The 18506-nt window shown below is 37.7% G+C and overlaps 1 protein-coding gene across 1 annotated transcript in view; it reads right to left on the bottom strand.

Annotated features, from left to right (window-relative positions):
* Positions 1-18470, bottom strand: part of TGS1 (trimethylguanosine synthase 1) — a 34153-nt gene extending 15683 nt beyond the window's left edge. The window contains exons 1-11 of the mRNA XM_016207738.2: positions 18338-18470; positions 15771-15835; positions 13937-14109; positions 12755-13574; positions 10748-10865; positions 8984-9070; positions 6668-6842; positions 4593-4896; positions 3964-4032; positions 1891-2037; positions 90-233 (exon numbers count right to left, since the gene is read on the bottom strand). Coding sequence (XP_016063224.2) covers positions 90-233; positions 1891-2037; positions 3964-4032; positions 4593-4896; positions 6668-6842; positions 8984-9070; positions 10748-10865; positions 12755-13574; positions 13937-14109; positions 15771-15835; positions 18338-18441 — 2206 coding nt within the window. The 5' untranslated portion in view covers positions 18442-18470. The remainder of the gene's footprint in view (positions 1-89; positions 234-1890; positions 2038-3963; positions 4033-4592; positions 4897-6667; positions 6843-8983; positions 9071-10747; positions 10866-12754; positions 13575-13936; positions 14110-15770; positions 15836-18337) is intronic.
* Between the last annotated feature and the right edge of the window lie 36 nt (positions 18471-18506).

Raw genomic sequence — 18506 nt, 5'->3', positions numbered from 1 at the left:
AAATGTCAGCAAGATAAGATAAAGCAAAAGGAAACATTTACTGAATAAACTAAATATAATTTATTTTTCTTCCACTGATGGCTAATTACCTCTCTTTCCAGTTAAGGCAAATTGAATGGTATTTCCTCCAACTCCACAAAATGCATCCACTATAATGTCGCACTTGAAGGACTGACTGACCCGACCAGCAATGTGTTCAGCGATCTTCTCAGGTGTAACTGAAAACCAGCCCTCTGTGAAGGAAGAGTATTTCTGTTAAAATGTTCAATTTCAAGAAGCCAATCAAGCATAAACACAGCAAATATTACAATATAATATACACTTAAAAACACACACCTTTGTTTCTCTTTTCAAAAAAAACTATAAATAACCTAGTTTTAAAGAAAAGTTTTATAAAGCTTATTATAAAAAGGAGCAGTACCATTTCCACTTTCCACAGAAAGCAACCACCTTAATTCTGGCCTGATTCTTTTGCAATTTACTTTCAATAACTAAATGCAATTCCTATTTTTATGTTTGAAGTATTAACTACTGATTATCTACTACGGAAAACAGAAAGTTAGCCATTCTAATTGGCCAACTCCCCAAGCTCCACTAAGTTCCCAATTATTTCATTCCTAATGGGGCAGCAACGAACCAGAGTTGTCCTGGACACTTTGGAAAAATTCAAACTTTCCTAAAGGACCAGGAAAAGCAAGGAGATGACAGCAGAAGGCTGCAAAGCTGTAGGAACGGCAGAACCCTCATCATTTTCAGAAATGAGGCCTCATGTCCCAAGCCCGCTCCAGGGGAAAGCGGGTACTGCCCTCTTTCTTTCCCAAAAGAAGAAATTCACATTTTTCAGAAAGATATTTCTCTGAACAAAATGATGGACCAATTTTCCCATTTCTTTTCTTTACTGAAACTTTAAATGGCCCCTCATTGCTGGAAGAAAAAAAATATTAACTGCTTTTACAGAATTAAAAACATTATCTAGTCTTACTTCTTTCTCCTAACCAAGTCCTTTGCACTTTTAAAAATACATAACATTTTGTAAATAATTACACGAGGTTCACCGACCCCAGAAATTCCTGATTCCAGTGACAAAGAATTCCTGATTTTGACAGTTAATAAACACCTAATTTAAGTAGTTCCAATATGAAAATAAGCACCAATTTTCAGAACTGAGTTAAGTAAGCTGTCCAAGGTCAGAGCAGGAAAACTTGAAAAATAATTAAGTTTCCAGGATTAATTCATTACATTACATGTTTCTGCACTAGGTATTTCTTCATCAGATGATCTGTTTAATAATCTATCAATTCCTTTTGCTATCTATCCTAAGATGCTACAAATACAGATTAACTCTGAGTCTGAAGTTTTAAAAACATATATATATATACCCAAAATGAGAAACACTGTGGACATTAACTGGCTGCTATCCTTTGGAAAATGTCAAATTCCTAAAAGATAAAAAAAAGGCTAAGGAACTATTCTAGGTTAAAGGAAACCAAAGATACATGAAACTAAATGCAATACACGATTCTATACTGGAAGGAAAAAAATGCCATAAAGGACACGATTAGTTAGAATGACAGATAAAACTGGAGTATGGGCTGTAAATTACAATATTACAACAATGTTGAATTTGTAATTTTACCACTGTTACATAAAAATATCCTTGTTCTTAGAAAATACACACTAAAGTATTAAGGAACGGGGCAACGGGGTCAGAAACACACACACACACACACACACACACACACAGAGAGAATGATAAAGCAAATGTGGCAAAATGTTAAGAAACATCTGAGTCTAGATAAAGTAGGTATGAAAAATTTCCTACTCCTCCTGCAACTTTTCTGTAAGTTTAAAATCATTTCAAAATAAAGTGAAAAATTACATACACTTTACCTGTGTCCAGTTTAATTCCATCATCAAAACGGGAGAAGAGCCTGTACCTCTGGGCCCAGTACTTGGCCAGCTTTGGAACAGCGGCTATCTCGGGGGGCAGACCAGTCGCCTTTCTTTTCTTCTTCTTCTTCTTCTTCCTAATTTCAGCTACAACAGAACAGAAAGACTACAGGTGCACACCACAGAAGAGGAAATCACAGGTGAATTTATCTAAGAAGGCAGCCACACCAACAGTTATAACTTGGGACTGAACTCCAGAACACGTGTGCAGTCACACACTTGGGGCGGCAGGAGAGTATAATGGGAACAGCACGCACTTTAAATTACAGTCTCTAGTTTGCAATCTACTGGCTCCCCAGGCTTGGGGAAGCAATCCAGATTCCTGGAGCCCCAACTTTTAATTTCTCAAAAGGAATAAATGGCTGAGTAGTATTTTACCTATTTAGTTCACAGGTTTGTTAGGAGATGCGTACTGTTACAGATATAAAGGTTATTACTTCTGTCAGTTATGACATTGTTTCAGTTGGTGAATTACAGAAATCCAAACATTTCCCTACCCTCCTTTAAAATAAAATTTCCTGAGAACCGATTAAGCTCCAACTCTCAGCTACATCCATCCTCTGAACCCAGTCATGACCTAGAAGTCATAGTGCCTCTGAGAAACTTAAACAGGGGTCACTAGCTCCATGACTTTTTCTTAAACAGTTTTTGTTAGTTTGGTTATTTGGTTTCAGCTCTGGGATTAGAAGATGAGAGTTATCATAGCTAAATATGACAAAAAGTGATGTTGACAAATAAAGCTCTATCACATTTAAATGGTCTTCAAAGACAGGACCATGTCTTACTGTGGTCATCTGATCACTGCGAATAGCTAAAGGTCTCATCAACAGCAAAGTGCAACAAGCTTCTCTATAGAAGGAACACTAACATTCTGAGTGAACAAACCTTACTGTGCAAGACCATCCTTTTAAAAGGAAATTATTTTTTTTAACCCTCACCCAAGGATATTTTTTCCAGAGGGTGAGAGAGAAAGAGAAACATCGATGTGAGAGAGACACATCAATTGGTTGTCTCACATACGCTCCCCAACCGGGGCCGGAGATCAAGCCTGCAACTGAGATAGGCGCCCTTGGCTGGAATCGAACCTGGGACCCTTCAGTCCGCAGGCAACACTCTAACCACTGAGCCACACTGGCTAGGGCACAAGACCATCTTGTACACAACTTAATGTTAGGTCATCCAAAGTGCTAAATGCAAAAATTTCCCAGGTCATTCTAACAACCAACATCTTCTGAATGCCCCTGAGATGGTGGTATCTTTCCTGGTGAGAACTACCAACATGGTGACAAGTGGTGAATAGGGGATTAGGGTAGGGGGGACAATGGTATTTAGGAACCAGACAACTTGGTATTAAGTCCTACCGTATGCCACTTACTGGTTGTGTGACCTTGAGCAAATTTCTTAATTTCTCTGAGCTTTATTTTACTTTCCATATTTATAGAATGGAGCTAATTCCACCTACCTCATTGGAGTACTTTACAGATTAAATGAGAATAAGGCAGCTGTGAAAGCATTTCAGAAAACTGCAAGTGCCACATGAACACCAGTTGTACATTAAAAAAATTGTACAATAAAAAATAGTTGCTTAATAACAAAATAACTACTGTAAGTATGCTGTTTAGAAAGTCAAGGAAGTCTGTGATACATACATCATGCGTATATACACAAACGCACACACACACACAAAACTCAAGATTCAAATGAGGTATTTTCCTTAATACAAACTTAAGAAAAATAAAAACATGGGTGACTAGCTCCATTCAACAGAAAAAGATCTCATTCATTCCTAAGAAAAAAATCATCACAATAAATGTAATTGTTTACCAGGTAAGTCTGAAGTAATTCATCTATAAAACTGAGTGTTATTTCAAACAAAAATTTTTACCTGATAAAAGCCCCAAATATCAGAGAATCCTTAGGTATAAATGACTCATAAATGAAAACTAGGGAAAAACATTAAAAAAAAAAAGTATTAATCTAAATCTACTAGAAAGTTGAAGCATATAGTCTTACCTTCAGTTTCCACCTGAAGAGAGTCTGGTATATCCTCAACAACACAATCCTCCTTATCCGCAATAGCTGCTATGGAATATAATTATTTTTTAAATTATAAAAGAACATTTGCTTAAAATAAATTCAAATAGCACAAAAGAGCATAAAGTGAAAATGCTACTCTGTTCTCCACTCATTATAGCTAACTACTGTAAATACTTTATGTCAATGTACCATCCAAAAACAAACTGCCAACCGCCCACAACCACTACAAAATAAAAAAAGAATGATCAAAACGAAAACCAGGGCAACACTAAATCTCAACAGGGTTAAAACGGTCCGGCCACCGTCAGCCCATGGGACAGAGTGAGTGTCAGAAGGCAATCTTAGTGGCAAAGACAGAGGTACTCCAAAGCAGTTTTGCCACATGCTTTACCTGTGATTTTATCACGCTTGTTCAGCCAAGAGGGAAGTGCACTCCGGGTGCCAACACATAGCCATTAGCACATTTACTTACCATGGCTTCTCTCAACTTAAAAATAATTAGCAGTGAATCAAGTATAGATGACTCCTAAGTGAAAACTAGGGAAAAACATTAAAAAAATGTATTTATCTAAATCTACTAACAAGTTGAAGCATATTAGTCTTACCATCAGCTTCTGCCTGAAGAAAGCCTGGTACACCCTGAGCGACACAACCCTCATCTGTAAGAGCTGCTACGGTGCTGTCTCCTTGGTTTTTTTCTGTTTCGAGTTCACCAGCTGCGGATGTGGCATGGCCCTCTTCAGGTTCGGGGTTGCTCATCTCCAGCGGCTTATCCCCTTTGGTAACAGACATTCCCTGTTCTTCTGACTCACTGCTTGTGCAACTATCCTGCACATCATCGTGAGAAACTGACTCCTGGGATGTCTCTTCATCCATTGGTTCGTTAACCCATTTTAGAAATTTTTCTACCTGAAATTGTAAGATGTTATGGGCATGAAGCAGTTCCAATTACACAGAATATTTTTACCTGCTTTACCTTTTGTGACCTGACTGACAAGCTGCATCACAATCATTAGCTTTGATAAGTACCCTGTTATCATATAAGCTAATGTAATTCCAAGCTAATTGCACTTTCCTGTCTGGACATACCATGCACGACCTTATTAAAGACTTCTTTAAAAGGAAGAAAATATCAGATTACACTCAAGACTAAGGATACCTTCCTGTCATCAATTAACACTAAGAGGATAAAGTTGAACTTCTCTAGTAACTTCCCACAAACGCTTCTAACAATGTAACTGTACTATGTGATATTACCATTACAAATGTACCGACCTGTTGCTGAGTCATTAATTTTAGTTTTTCTGCAAGGCCCAGGCTATTATCTATCTTAAATGGTACTCAGCACCAAAGATGAACTCTAAAAAAATTTTGTGCCAATCTTTCTATAAGAATAAAGGCAGTGCTATCTTGGAAAGAACACGAGCTGCCTTTTAATGAAGCAGTAGAGTCAGTAAAATGATTCCTGTAAACTAGGTTTCTTCTATGAAATGTTAAGATGGCTCAAGGTCAGATGACATATACTTTCTTGCTATTTTCTGTAACAAAAATATTCTTCCTGATCTTCCTAAGAGTTGGGAAATTAGAACAAGAGTGACAGACAGAAGATGGGCATCGACAACAACCCAGAATCTTCCTTCGAGGGTACTTTGCCTATATATCAATCAGATATCTGAGGACACAAGAGCCATCCCCCCAACACACACCACCACACTCAGTAATACTTAGCAGTTATGTTTCTGCTCTTCACCTACATATGAATATATGGGGACTATCACATCTAACAGTTTAACACATTATGAAATGTCCTATAGGACTGACTGAACTGATACTGGAAATCTGTTCCAGACATAACAAGGGTCACTAAAATATTAAAATATCACCAGAAGCCAAACAATCTGAAATACAATAAAAATAAAACCAACTTAAATTTGTAGTATGTTTTGGAAGAATACTGAAGTTAAGAAGGGTAACGTACATTAGGGAAGAAGCAAAGTCACTATGGGGTCTGAGATTTTGTTCTGTTGCCTTAAAAGAGCTGTTGGAGATGTGGCTGATACAAGGTTCTGCTCACGAAAAGGTACTTTTTTTTTTTTTTTTAATAAAGGAAAAAGAATCACTCATCAAAACCAAGAAAAGCAATTTTAATTACTTTTGTTTTCCAGGTAGTTAGATGACAAGTACAGCGAAGTCCAAGAGATGGGATATGAATATTCTAGTTAACAATGTGAATCACCAAATTACTGGGATATGAAGATTCTGGTTAACAATATCAATCACCAAATTAGCCTGCAAAGTTTAATCGATCCCCTTCAGATGACCTCAAAATTAAGGATTACAATAAAGTTGTATCAGACATTGGACTTCCCAGATCCTACTTAAAACAGATGAGCAATTTCCACTGTCTGTTACTACATTCACAAGGCAATTTTATCCATTTATCTTCCCAGACTCTACTACTTTGTAGCTCTCAAAACATCCCCTTTTCATATTTTCCCCAACTCAATCTTTTTCAAATTTAGTTCACACAATATATGCCTTTAGAAAACAAGTAGAAGAGAATCTCAGGTGCCCTTATATCTGGTAGAAACAGGGTTCCTATTTGAAAACAAGAACTTTAAGGAGCCAACCTCACAAAATAAAATTCTACCTGTAAATAAAAAACAAAATTTATACATACCTTACTCAAAGCTTTGCTTTTCTTAAAACATGTTTTTTCTGTGTCTTCAGTAAAGAAAATGTGTTTATTTTTCAAATTTATTTGTCTTCTCATGTCCAAGAACTTGGACTTATATTTCACATTCTTCTGCAGATACCTGACCCGTCTCTGACTGAAATGTGAAATTCCACCGTATCTGTGACCAAATCAAAAAAAGCTGACTCAAATCTTAAGTTCTAGGAGTTTGTTTATTTATGAAAACAAAACTTACAATTTTCACTATTTTTCTATTAGCAGCCACCATTGTAATTTCATTGTTCTAAATTATGAAATTATGAAATAAAGTTTAAAATGCAGTTTAAGGTCCAGCTTGTATGTTAATTCCCAAGTAAATGTGAAACACCAAAGTTGGAAATATCAACATATACAGAGCAGAAAGCAGAACTTACATAATATAATAAAATAAAGAGATAGCAGGAAAATATAAACCCATTGCAATTGGGGAAATAGAATTTTTTCTCACGATGAGGTGATGCCAAAGTTCTTTAACCCATATCTGGATATGTTCGAATTCAAGTCTCATTAACTGCCTCTCCTACAGACTATTAGACAGTTAGAGTGTAATATACAATTTAGCATTTATAAACTCCTGTCAGGTATTATCTTCTAGCTGTACTAAATATTCTTTGTAAAAAGTCTACTCTGTCCTTCCTTTTAGGTAGAATTCGGTGCTCTAAATAGAAAAGAAATAATTAAACCCCAGGCAACAGAATAAACTTTTATGAGTGTACACTAGCAAGAGCCACCCAAGTAATTTCTCAATAAAATTATATGTGGTTAAAAACAAATTCTGCCAGGAATTTAACCATGACAGTATCAGGGAAACTCTTTATATTCTTAATCTTTGGCCTTAAATTATTATATGAACTACAATTGCCTTGAAGTATCATAAGGGAGAGAAAACAGATAGTCGTCTAAAAAATATTCACAGTATTATAATTATGAACATGTATTTCTGAACTAATTTGGATTCAACTCATGTCAACCTACACCCTTTTCTTGCCAACTTCATAATGTTAGGAATCCGTTAAAATTTCACAGCTAACAAAGTACATCTCAACCCTTAGAAACATCAAAAACCAAACATCTTGGTTTAAGTAGCTGGTGCAAGACGACATAAATGGTAGGTCTTTAGTAGGCCTTAGCTACACTACTCAGTTCAGTCTCCATGCCATAGGTAATAAGCTCTTCAGTTTCCTTATATTTAATGCTTGGCATTTAATCCCAGAGAACACTAATACTTTCTGTACACAAAAGTTCACAGCAGCTTTATTTGTAATAGCAAAATGCCCCATGTAATTCAAATGTCTTTCATTAGATAATAGTTGAACAAACTTTGGCACATCATACAGCGGCATACTATTCAGCAATAGGAAGGAATGAACTATAAGTATATGCTACAACCTGGGGGTACTTCAAAAACATAAGCTTAGATCTTAGGAAACAACCTGCTATTCCTGCAGGATGACCAATCAAACACAGGATCCCATGAAAGGATCAGGTGAATATACTCACCTGAAAACATAAGCTTAGATCTTAGGAAACAACCTGTTATTCCTGCAGGATGACCAATCAAACACAGGACCCCATGAAAGGATCAGGTGAATATACTGTTGATGGTACACTGTTTCGGGAAAACAGCAAGCTGCAGACTAGGTATAGTATGATTTTTTGTGCTTTATAAAAAGGGAGTAATGTGTGTATATATACAGTCCTAAAAAAAGACATGAAAAGTTAGGAAAGATATATGCCAAATATTGTTTATCTCTGGGGAATGATTTGAAGAAAAGATTTTCACTCTTGTTACTTCTGTTTTGTTTGAGTTTTACTACTTTCACAGTAAAAAAGAAAAATGGTTACTACCGATTGGAACTTTTTATGGCATGTTTGCTACACACTCCAAATGTACAGTTACGGGAGACACTAGGTCAAGACGGAGCCATGCTTAGAGTCTCAAGAGCTGGGCTGGAACCCATTCTCTCCAGGAAATGATGTGATTGTGCCTAAGTAAAAACCTGTAAGCTGCGGCTGCTTTATTTATAAAGCAGAATAACAACACTGGATTGCTATGAAGTGCAACTGAGCTAACACATGTGAACACATGAAATGTATGGTGACAACTCTGTAATTCTTACTAACAAGAGAGGCTAGCGTTTTAACTGCAACATCTCAAATGCTATAAAATACACACCCATTATTAGCTATTTGAATAGCAGAGAGCTTTAAGATAGCTAAAGTGGTTAAGATTTAAAGACAACAGCATTTATGTATCCTTACTTTTGCCCAGAGCCATGGTTGAATCCTAGAAGGGAGCCATTGTCATCAAAGTCTGAATCTGGATTTTCATCGATGTCCAATTCATGGCTTAAAAAAAAAAAAAAAAAAAAGGTGATAAGCCACTACCTCCAGAGCCCATTCATTCAGGCAAATATTAAAAGTACATATAAGCAAACTTTCCCATCACAACAATCAACCATAGTTCAAACCCAGGAAGACAGGAAAAGTAGTACTTTAATCAGGATTTTCCAAATGAGATAAAGTACCAAGTAGTATTTGGGCCACAGAAATAAACACTCAAATCTTAAACCCTGTCAAGCAATTATCTCTATTCCTGAACACAATACAATTATGGATCTCTCCATTTTCCTTTGAAAAAATACCAGTCTTAAACTAATCTCCTAGAGTGGTATCTCCAGAGGTTTTTCTGAAAAACAAGGCAACATTTGAAAAATATCAACCCAACCAAAAAAATTACAAAAGAAGAAATATTGTTAAGATTGTGATACAAAAGATACTAAATAACTCAGTATCATCCATCTATTGGGAAACTTCTAATGCTCCCTACTACTTGGGCAACCATAATGGGTAAATGGAAATGGTGAGATTATTCTTACAAATGAAATTATGCTCACTGAACATTTATGGAGGAACCTACTAGGTTCCAGGAATATAAGTACACACACAGTCTGCCTCCAGGAACCAGCAAGAACTAATGGAGGAATTAACGTGCAATGTACACCATGTAGAAGGAACACAGGAGAGATGTGCTTTTATGCACTAAGTTGCTGAGCCTCTAAAGCTTGCTTTCTGTTTTTCTTTCTTTTTTTAAAACAGTCTTTTTTATTGATTTTTTTTTTTATAGAGAAAGGTAAGGTGAAGGATAGAAACATAGATGAGAGAAAAACTGATCGGCTGCCTCCTGCTCACCCCTGACTGGGGATCGAGCCCGGAACCTGGGCATATGTCCTGATAGGGAATCAATCTGGTGACCCCTTGGTCCATGGGTTGATGCTCAACCACTGAGCCACACCAGCTGGACTTGCTTACTGTTTTTCTAGAAGCTGCACGAAACATAAAAGTCTTATGTGGAACACTTCATGTCCTGTTATAGAAATGAAATGTGTCCAGCTAATGTCCAAATTCTGTGATGTCCACCCTTTTCTTATATTTTGCAGCATTAGCATCTGACTGTATTTTACCTGACATTACTCTCTTCTTGTTTAATTACATGTATTAGTGCTACATTAGAAAGTACTGGGAGGTAAGAGTCGGACTGGGCGCTAGCTTTAAAGCTGCCATGACTGCTATATAACCGGGCAAAGTATTTATCCTTTTTTGTCTTAGTATCCTATCGATAGAATGAGAGCATTAGATCTGATGTGTCTGAGGTGCATTTTAGCAATAAAATCCTATAATTATTCCCCGACTTTTGAGAAAAAAATTAGAACTTCCTCGAAAAAGACAGACTGTACCTACTTATATATTACTAGTTGATAGCTACCATTCATTGATAGCTACTAAGTCTCAGATATATTATATGCTAGTTCCAGTCTTTCCAATAATTTCACAAGGAGGCATCAGTTCTATTTTACAGATAAGAAATTGTGGCAGAATTAAAGAGGCAGAACTGGGATTTGCCCATGCTCCAAAGCCCAGGGCCTTGTCTCTCTTCCTCACAGTGCCACAACGTAAGAAGCATCTACTCACTCGCGGGCAGAGTGCTTATGCTAACACATTTTGGAGAGAGAACGTGCAACTTGCCTTCTCTTGAGTTTGCTTGGCTTATGTTCCGGCGGATCTTCTTCACTCTCATCTCCGTCAATCTTGCTGGGATGCAGTCTTTCTTTGATTGTGTTTGCTTCTGATGACTCCTGTGAATCTACAGAGGAAGATATTACTGTGGATTTCTCCCCTTGGTTTGACAACTCTCCTGCCATTTAAAAAGGCAATCAAAATACTTCAGTGTCTTTCCTACAATGAACCATATACATGTACATAGACAAAGTGCCAGACCACATCTACCTATTCTGTGTACCTACATGCAGGGTCTGAACATAAAAAAGAAAAGAAAAAAGGAGCTATGTCTATTAACGTTTACGTTTCCATGATTTAGCTACTTAAAAAGTGAACTCAAACTACTTTATCCTGATAGCTGCCCAACTCTACACAAATTGATCTACAAAGTTACCTTTGTCATAACTGTTAGGAATCACATTTCGATGAAATTTTAATCTAAATGGCTCTACACATGGCATGATGACATTGATTAAAAAGTTCTCTATTAAGAAGTAAATACATTGAATTGTTTCTAACATAGTTGTTAGAGTAATAATGGAAGTAACCAAGATAAACACCATTTAAAAAATATATTTTTAACTTGTGGCTGCAACTGAGGTACATGTCTATCCTTGTTCTCTATGTCTTCAGACTGGAACAAAGTAGGTGGGTGAGACTAGAAGTGGAGAGGTGTCTGCAACGTAGACACTGGGAAGCTTTAAATGTGTGGGGACAGACTATTTCAGGAGAACACCCGACCACAAACAGTAGAAAACACACTCACCTGCTTTTGCCCTACCCTGTACACTTTATGTTTTGATCGCAAGGGAATACCTCAAACAAACAAAAATGTAGAATTCTTAAATTGGTCCTGATGGCAGTCACACTGGATGGGGCTTATTACAGAAATGGGCAATTCTATACATAAGAGAACAGGCAATAGAAATGGTCAATTTATACACACAGCTTTGCAAACAGGCAAGAGAAGGCAGAAACTGTGAGGTTCACGAGGTTTGACAAAGGAAAAGAAGTAGGCAGAAATCAAAGGGAGTAACACGCAGAGTAAAACAGGGGCCGTCACAGTGACCACGAGGTATAGTCCAAGTTTTATTGTCAAAAGAAGTTACAGAAAATAATTCGGGGAGTACTGAAGAATATCAAAGACTAATGTAAAGCAGGTGTATAGGAACGAGGGTGGGAAGGAAGTCCCCATGAGCCAGACTTCATGAACTCAACATCAAGAATGCTAAGACAACCCCAAAGATACAAAAATTCCCTCCTCTCTCACTTTCCTGGTGCCATCAGTTGGTAGTACCCTTCTTCTTAGCAAGAGCACTCTTACCCACCCTCCTCTCAACTGTTCTTAACACACTTCTTTCTGGCTTTCTTTAGTCCTCACAGTGGCACCAGTCTGCATGATAATTTTTTTTTAAATCACTTACGTGGGAGTCAACCAAGTTCCTTATCCTGGATCTTTTATGAGAATCCTGAAATCAACTTTTCTAGTTATAAATGAATATCATGCCCTGTTTAGATTCTCTTTATAGCAAGACTTCACTTGTCCCAATTGAATTCCAGATATGAGTCTCATTCAGATCTGCCTAACATCAAGCACGTGCTCTCAACCACTCTTTAACACACCTTCTATAAACTCATTTGTTCTAGAGTAATTTGAACATTCCAAGCTCATTCTAAATTAGAGTTCTAATTTAATTAGAAAGCGATTTCCAAGTTTTAACTCACTGGCCACCAAGGTACAAGAGGAAGGAATGATACTTTTGAGAACTCTGTGCAAACATTCTTCTTTATTTATATAAAAGGGTAATAAACAACTTGTGATATAATAATAAGATGGACTGAATAATTTTATTACACTATAAAATGTAGTTGGCACTATTTAACTCTACCATAAAGGATTACCATTAGTTATTTTGCTAAATAGATTCACTTAGTTAACCGTTACTTAGTAGGATAAATCTTGGTCAGTCTTACCCTGAGCTGGTTGGTTTGCACTTCCATTTCCAGACAAGTTGCTTTCCTTGGTTCCTCCATTACATGGTTCACTTTGGCCAGAAGCAGGGCATTCTCTTCTGTTGTTAACTTCATTCGGCCACTGATGTCCATCAGAACTTACAGGTGACTCTAACTGGCTCTCTTCTACTTTCCCTGAATTCAGACTTATATTACTAATTCCATCAAGTAGTTCATTATGTTCTTTATCACTTGAACTAGAGCTTTTGCTGGCAACTGATGAGTGTGGAAAAGAAAGTAAGTCTGCTTTCATGCAATTTTCATCTTTCTCATTGTCAACTTCTGTTTTAGACCCACACACACTTGTATCACAGCTTTGTGAGGCATCAAAAGTCCAACCCTGAGCTTCCCAATACTGAAATTGTTCCAAATAATACCAATAAAGTTGACTGTAATGTTGTTCCCATTCTTCCTTGGTATCAGGAGCATTCCAAGGTTCAGGGCACAGTGTTTGACCTGAATGTTTTTCTTCCCAGCTTTGCCATAACAGTCTCCCACCATATTCACTCCAGTACTTTTCCCATTTCTCTGTAACTTCTAGCTTTGAAGATAAAGTATTTTCAACAGAAAGGTTTTCAGTTTCAACGTCTTTTTCAGATTGAAGTTTATGCGTTCTGGTGTTCTCACATTGTTCAACCGAGGACGGATCATCTGAAGCCAAAAGGTCATCTTCTTCATATTCTTGTCTCCAAGTTTCTCTCATAATTTCATCTAAGTACTTCTTTTGATGTTTTTTCTTTTTCTTTTTTATTTTAACTTTATTTCTGGTATTCATAGACACCTGCATAAAATAAGTAACTTGAATATAAAATCCACTTCATAAGCTAAAAGAGAAAGTAGAATCCAAGTCTATTTTGACATTAAATTAAACAAAATACCCTCAGTTCCCCCACCCCCACTACCCTGGGCTTTTAGTTACACAAAAAAGTGAATCTTACTACCTAAGTTTCCAAGAGAAGAAAAAAAATCACACGTGGGATACATCACAACTTACAGTTTTGGTTAATTTATAAATATGTATATTAAAAAAGAGGTGGAGTGTTCTAATTAATAAATGCATTAGATTTGGGATTTAAAAAAAACTCATATGATTTTACAAAGAAAACTAACACATGGAAGTAATAAAAGTAAATTAATACTTACCTCAAAATTCTTATGTGCAGACATCCCACCAAATTGAAGTGGCAGTCCCATACTTCTCATGAGTTCAGTCTCAGAATCAAGTTCACTTTCATCTAGGCCTATGCCTTTGCTATCACATGACTCCTGATTGTCATGGGAATTACCACCTTCCTCTTCTTCTGTAGCTTGGTCTCCTAAAGATAGCATTTGTTAGCTTAATTTTAGAAAAAATTTAGATGCAGGTTTCATCATCATTTTAATGAAGAACACCTGAGACCCAGAGTTGTTATATGTCTTGTCCAAAGGTGTATAAATGTTACAATTTTAAGGAGAAAAATTAAAAAAGGAAAAAAAGGGAACTGATGGTAATATAGACTAGGTAAAAAACGGCCAACTAAGAATCAAGTGGCAGTTTCTAGTCTAGCTCTGCCTGCCACTATCCATCTAGCTGCCCATTCAACTTACACTTACTGAGCATCTCTTCTGTGCTGGACATTGTGCAAAGTACTGAGGATGTAAGAAGGATCACAGTAGAACAACCATAAGGCAAATTTTTACATGTTCGTATTCCTTATCTGCAATATTACTGCACTACATCAGTGGATTTAAGATGACGGTTATTTTAGGAACTGTTAATAAGGGAAGTGAGGCCCCTCACAGGTACTTCAATCACAACTGGAACTCTATGGGAGAGTTGATTTAATAAAGGGGTTCTGCTATTAAAAGTCTGAAATCCACTGAACTGGAAGATCCTTTCAAGTGCCCAAATTCTAGTTCTTAAAGAGGACCTGTTTTATTATAACAGAACAAGTTTTACTTTATCCTAATATGGTTATGTAAGTAGATCATACCACTAATCGTACAAATGTAATTCAAATGCTCCAGTAACTGTTTAAATGTGAGATTAAAATCACTTTATATATTAGCATACTCAATTAGAGCTGAACTACACTCCAGCTAAATGATCTTAGACAACAGAACAGTGAATCTTACATAGAAAAAAATGAATTCTGAAAAAAAGAGAAATCTTATGTGTGCAAATTCTACTAAAAGAAAAAACAGATTATCTATTTAATAATAAAGGGGATTCCATTCACCATTCCATTCAATGAACTTATGAAAGCTCAGGAGAGAGCAAAATAGGAAAAATGAATCAACTAAGCTTTATGTTCCTCTCATGGTGTGCATATTTTATGTTTGGTGGGAGTCTAGTGTCTAAAGGAATCTTATTTGTACTACATAACACTGAAAAACAAACATTTCATCCAGTGCACAACTAAAGGAACAGTGATTTGTTCAACCATTGTGAATGATAAATGATTTTCAAGTGTAATATGACAGACTACATGTGCTGGGTTGAGCCTTAACTTATGCTGCAGTTTTCCCGGAGTCTAAAGAAACATAAAAGATCTGTGTGGAAAGAACAAATGGGGTCCAGACAGGGAAATGTGAGAGAGACCAAGTTTTCAGGTAGCTGGGCAAGTTTAATGTGCCTCGGTTTACCTTTTAACACAATAAAATTTTGCTTTAGAAACTATGTTCTCTACTTTTCAGTCTCAAACTTCAGGTTGCTTTTATCTAACGGTGACAACTCAGGAAGGAATGCTACACAGGACAAAAGAGGCTACCTCAAGTCCACATAGGAGCCTGCTATCAGAAAAGAAAGTTTCTGCTTTGATAGGGATTCTAGAACCATGCTATAATAAAAAAATAAGGAGTGTCTATGATTACAGAAGTTATTTGCCACATAATATTTTATGCTAAAAAATTAATACAGTATTATAATGAATTATAATTAATAAAGTATTATGGTTAATTTTAGCAAAAAAGGGTTATATAATTTATACTGTATTACCTGCATTGTTGCCATTGCCTTTAACATAGTAGCCTTTTAATCCCAAATTGCACAATTTTCGATCTCTGTAAAGTAAATCAAAGTCAATATTGTTTAATTAACAATATTTTTAATTAACAGAAAAAATTAAGTTATAAATTTAGAGAAAAAATAAGTTCAAGGTGGCATAGAGTAATTAATAAAAGGGTTAAGGAACAGAAAAACAATCTGCTAATACATTTTCATCATTTGTAATACAGAAATAATACATATCTCATGAGGTTGTTTATAAGGATTGACAGTATCTGTAAAATATTTAGTATACACCCCATGGAAAGCATTTATAATTATAACTACTAATTATTATTATTATTTGTTAATCCTCACCTGAGGATATTTTTTCCAATGATTTTTAGAGAGAGTGGAAGGGAGGGAAAAAAGAAAGAGATTGATTGGTTGCCTCCTGCACACACCCGGACAGGGGCCAGGGATCCAACCTGCAACCCAGGTACGTGCCCTCGACTGGGAATCAAACCCGTGGCCCTTTGGTGAGCAGGCCAACACTCTAGCCACTGAACCATACCAGCTTCTCCTGTTTATTTTTTGGTACTTTTAAAAACATAAAACAGGCATTGACTCACAGTGAAACAGTGAACAGAGGGGAAGGAATGAAGTGCAAATGTGCTTCGGTAGCATGCCCACTGGTTCCCAAGAACATGGGGCACTGGCAGGGTGGGTGGAATGGCAGCGATAAAGAGGGCACCAATGGTGAGCTCACCAGCACCCAAGGATATGGGGCACCAAAGTGTCCAGCAGAGGGAGGGCCAAGATGGTTACACTGAGGGAATAGGTAAACGTGTTAAGAATAATGATAGCCAATATTCTCCTACACAAACATTTATGTATGCATATTTGTATGTATACATCAGGTCCCCCAATAACATCCAAAGTCATTTCATTATATTGATGGGAATGTCATAGGAACTTAAGTCTTGTTTATATCAACTAGCTTAGGGGAAAACTGGTTTCATTGTATGTTGTTTCCCTTATATAGAACCTATCAACATTAAGTGAGGACTTACGGTACCTACTGCCTAACCCTGCTGAGAGGGCACGGAAGCATTGAACCCAGGAGCAATGGCACAATGAGCAACTGGGTCTTAGTTTCTAAATACCATTCTCTGCTAAAAGGAACCAGGGTATCAGAGAGAAATGGCAATTCCAAGTTGGAGCATGGACTAAAAGATATGCCTGAGTCATCTTATTGTGCCAGATTAGGAGGAGCTCAAAAAATGCCAGGGACACATCAAAAGGATACAGGAACCATCACCAGGGGCCCCCACCAGCCAAATCTGAGACAATAATGATAGTAACAGAATATAACCTATTAGGAGATTAATAATCCAGAGTCCATGTTAATATAAATAAAAGAGTAAACAAATACATGAGGAGAGAAAGGAAAGTGCTCCATACAGAATGCTAACTAATAAACATAGAAGGGATGAGGGAGAGAAAGAATTATTCTTTGGCAACCTTCAGAGGGAGCAGTGCCCCGTTCCTGCCTGAATCTGCTATCTCTGAAGGTTGTACTTCTCTCCCATGGCACTTACAACTTTCACCACATAATTATGTAACAGTTGTCTTAATACTGATCTCCTTTGCCAGTAAGCAAACTCAAAATGTGTAGGGACGGGCTGTGTCTTGTACCCCAGTGCCTACCAGCACCTAATACAAAGGAGAACAAATCGCATTCCTTGAATGAATATATGCATACATGAATACAAAAACGATACTTTCCACTGCGTATTTAACATAGTTTTCCATTTCTTTCCTGATTAATTTTCAGAGTACTCCACAAAAACACATGATGAATGGTAAGAACTCCTTCAAACTGAAACTCCACTACATGAAACTGTATTAAAAGTCTCTCACATAAAACCCACTCCCACAAGTTGACTCTGGCAATAAGCCTGTGAGATGTGGTGCAGAGATGAGCTCCCACATCTAACATGAAGAGCACCACCTCGAGAATCCCATTCCTTCGGCACTTCCCCTGCGCCCGCCAGCTACCTTACAGGCATGGCAGTTTCTACCCCAAACAAACATTTCCCAAAAATAAAAGGCAGTTCAAAAAACGGATGCAATTATCGTTAAATCTTGTACCTCGCAAGTTCTATTTATGGGAACTGGTGTTTAAATAAATCTTAAGGTTTTAAAAAAAGACGTTAATCAAAACAAGTTACTCATCTTTAGACCTTTGCCCTGGGATGTCCTATCCAGTAGCCACACTCCCTTGTACATTTCACTTTCCCCAAACTTTAAAATTTCCCCTCAACGTATGAATATAAAACGACATCTACCAGCTACCGCATCTCTTCACGACAGTCTACAGGGTGGACGCACTCGCGCACCTAACGCTGAAGGCCGGCGCGCCGCGAGCCCGAGGCCCTCCCGCCCCCCTTCGCAAACATCGCCCTGCCCCGGGGGCCGGCGCTGCGGCCGCGGGGGCGGGGGCCCCTCACCACCAGCCCGCACCGCCCACGCTTCGGGGAGAAGTCGCGCACGGGCAGCGCAGGGCGCTCACTCACTCCACGAACGCCCTGGAGCAGAGGCACAGGATCGCCGAGTCCTCCCGCGGGTCTTCAGGGAAGAGCAGCATTTCGGCCACGTGGCTCCACTTCTCGCAGCACATTGCACCGCCCCAGGGGAGGCAGCCCCGCGCCTCGCGGAGAGGGCCGGCCTCCAGGCCCCGCCGAG

The sequence above is a fragment of the Miniopterus natalensis genome, chromosome 16, assembly GCF_054644295.1.
Source record: "Miniopterus natalensis isolate mMinNat1 chromosome 16, mMinNat1.hap1, whole genome shotgun sequence".
Taxonomy (NCBI): domain Eukaryota; kingdom Metazoa; phylum Chordata; class Mammalia; order Chiroptera; family Miniopteridae; genus Miniopterus; species Miniopterus natalensis.
Note: the sequence above shows the minus strand (reverse complement) of the source record. Positions and strands in the feature narration are given on the sequence as shown.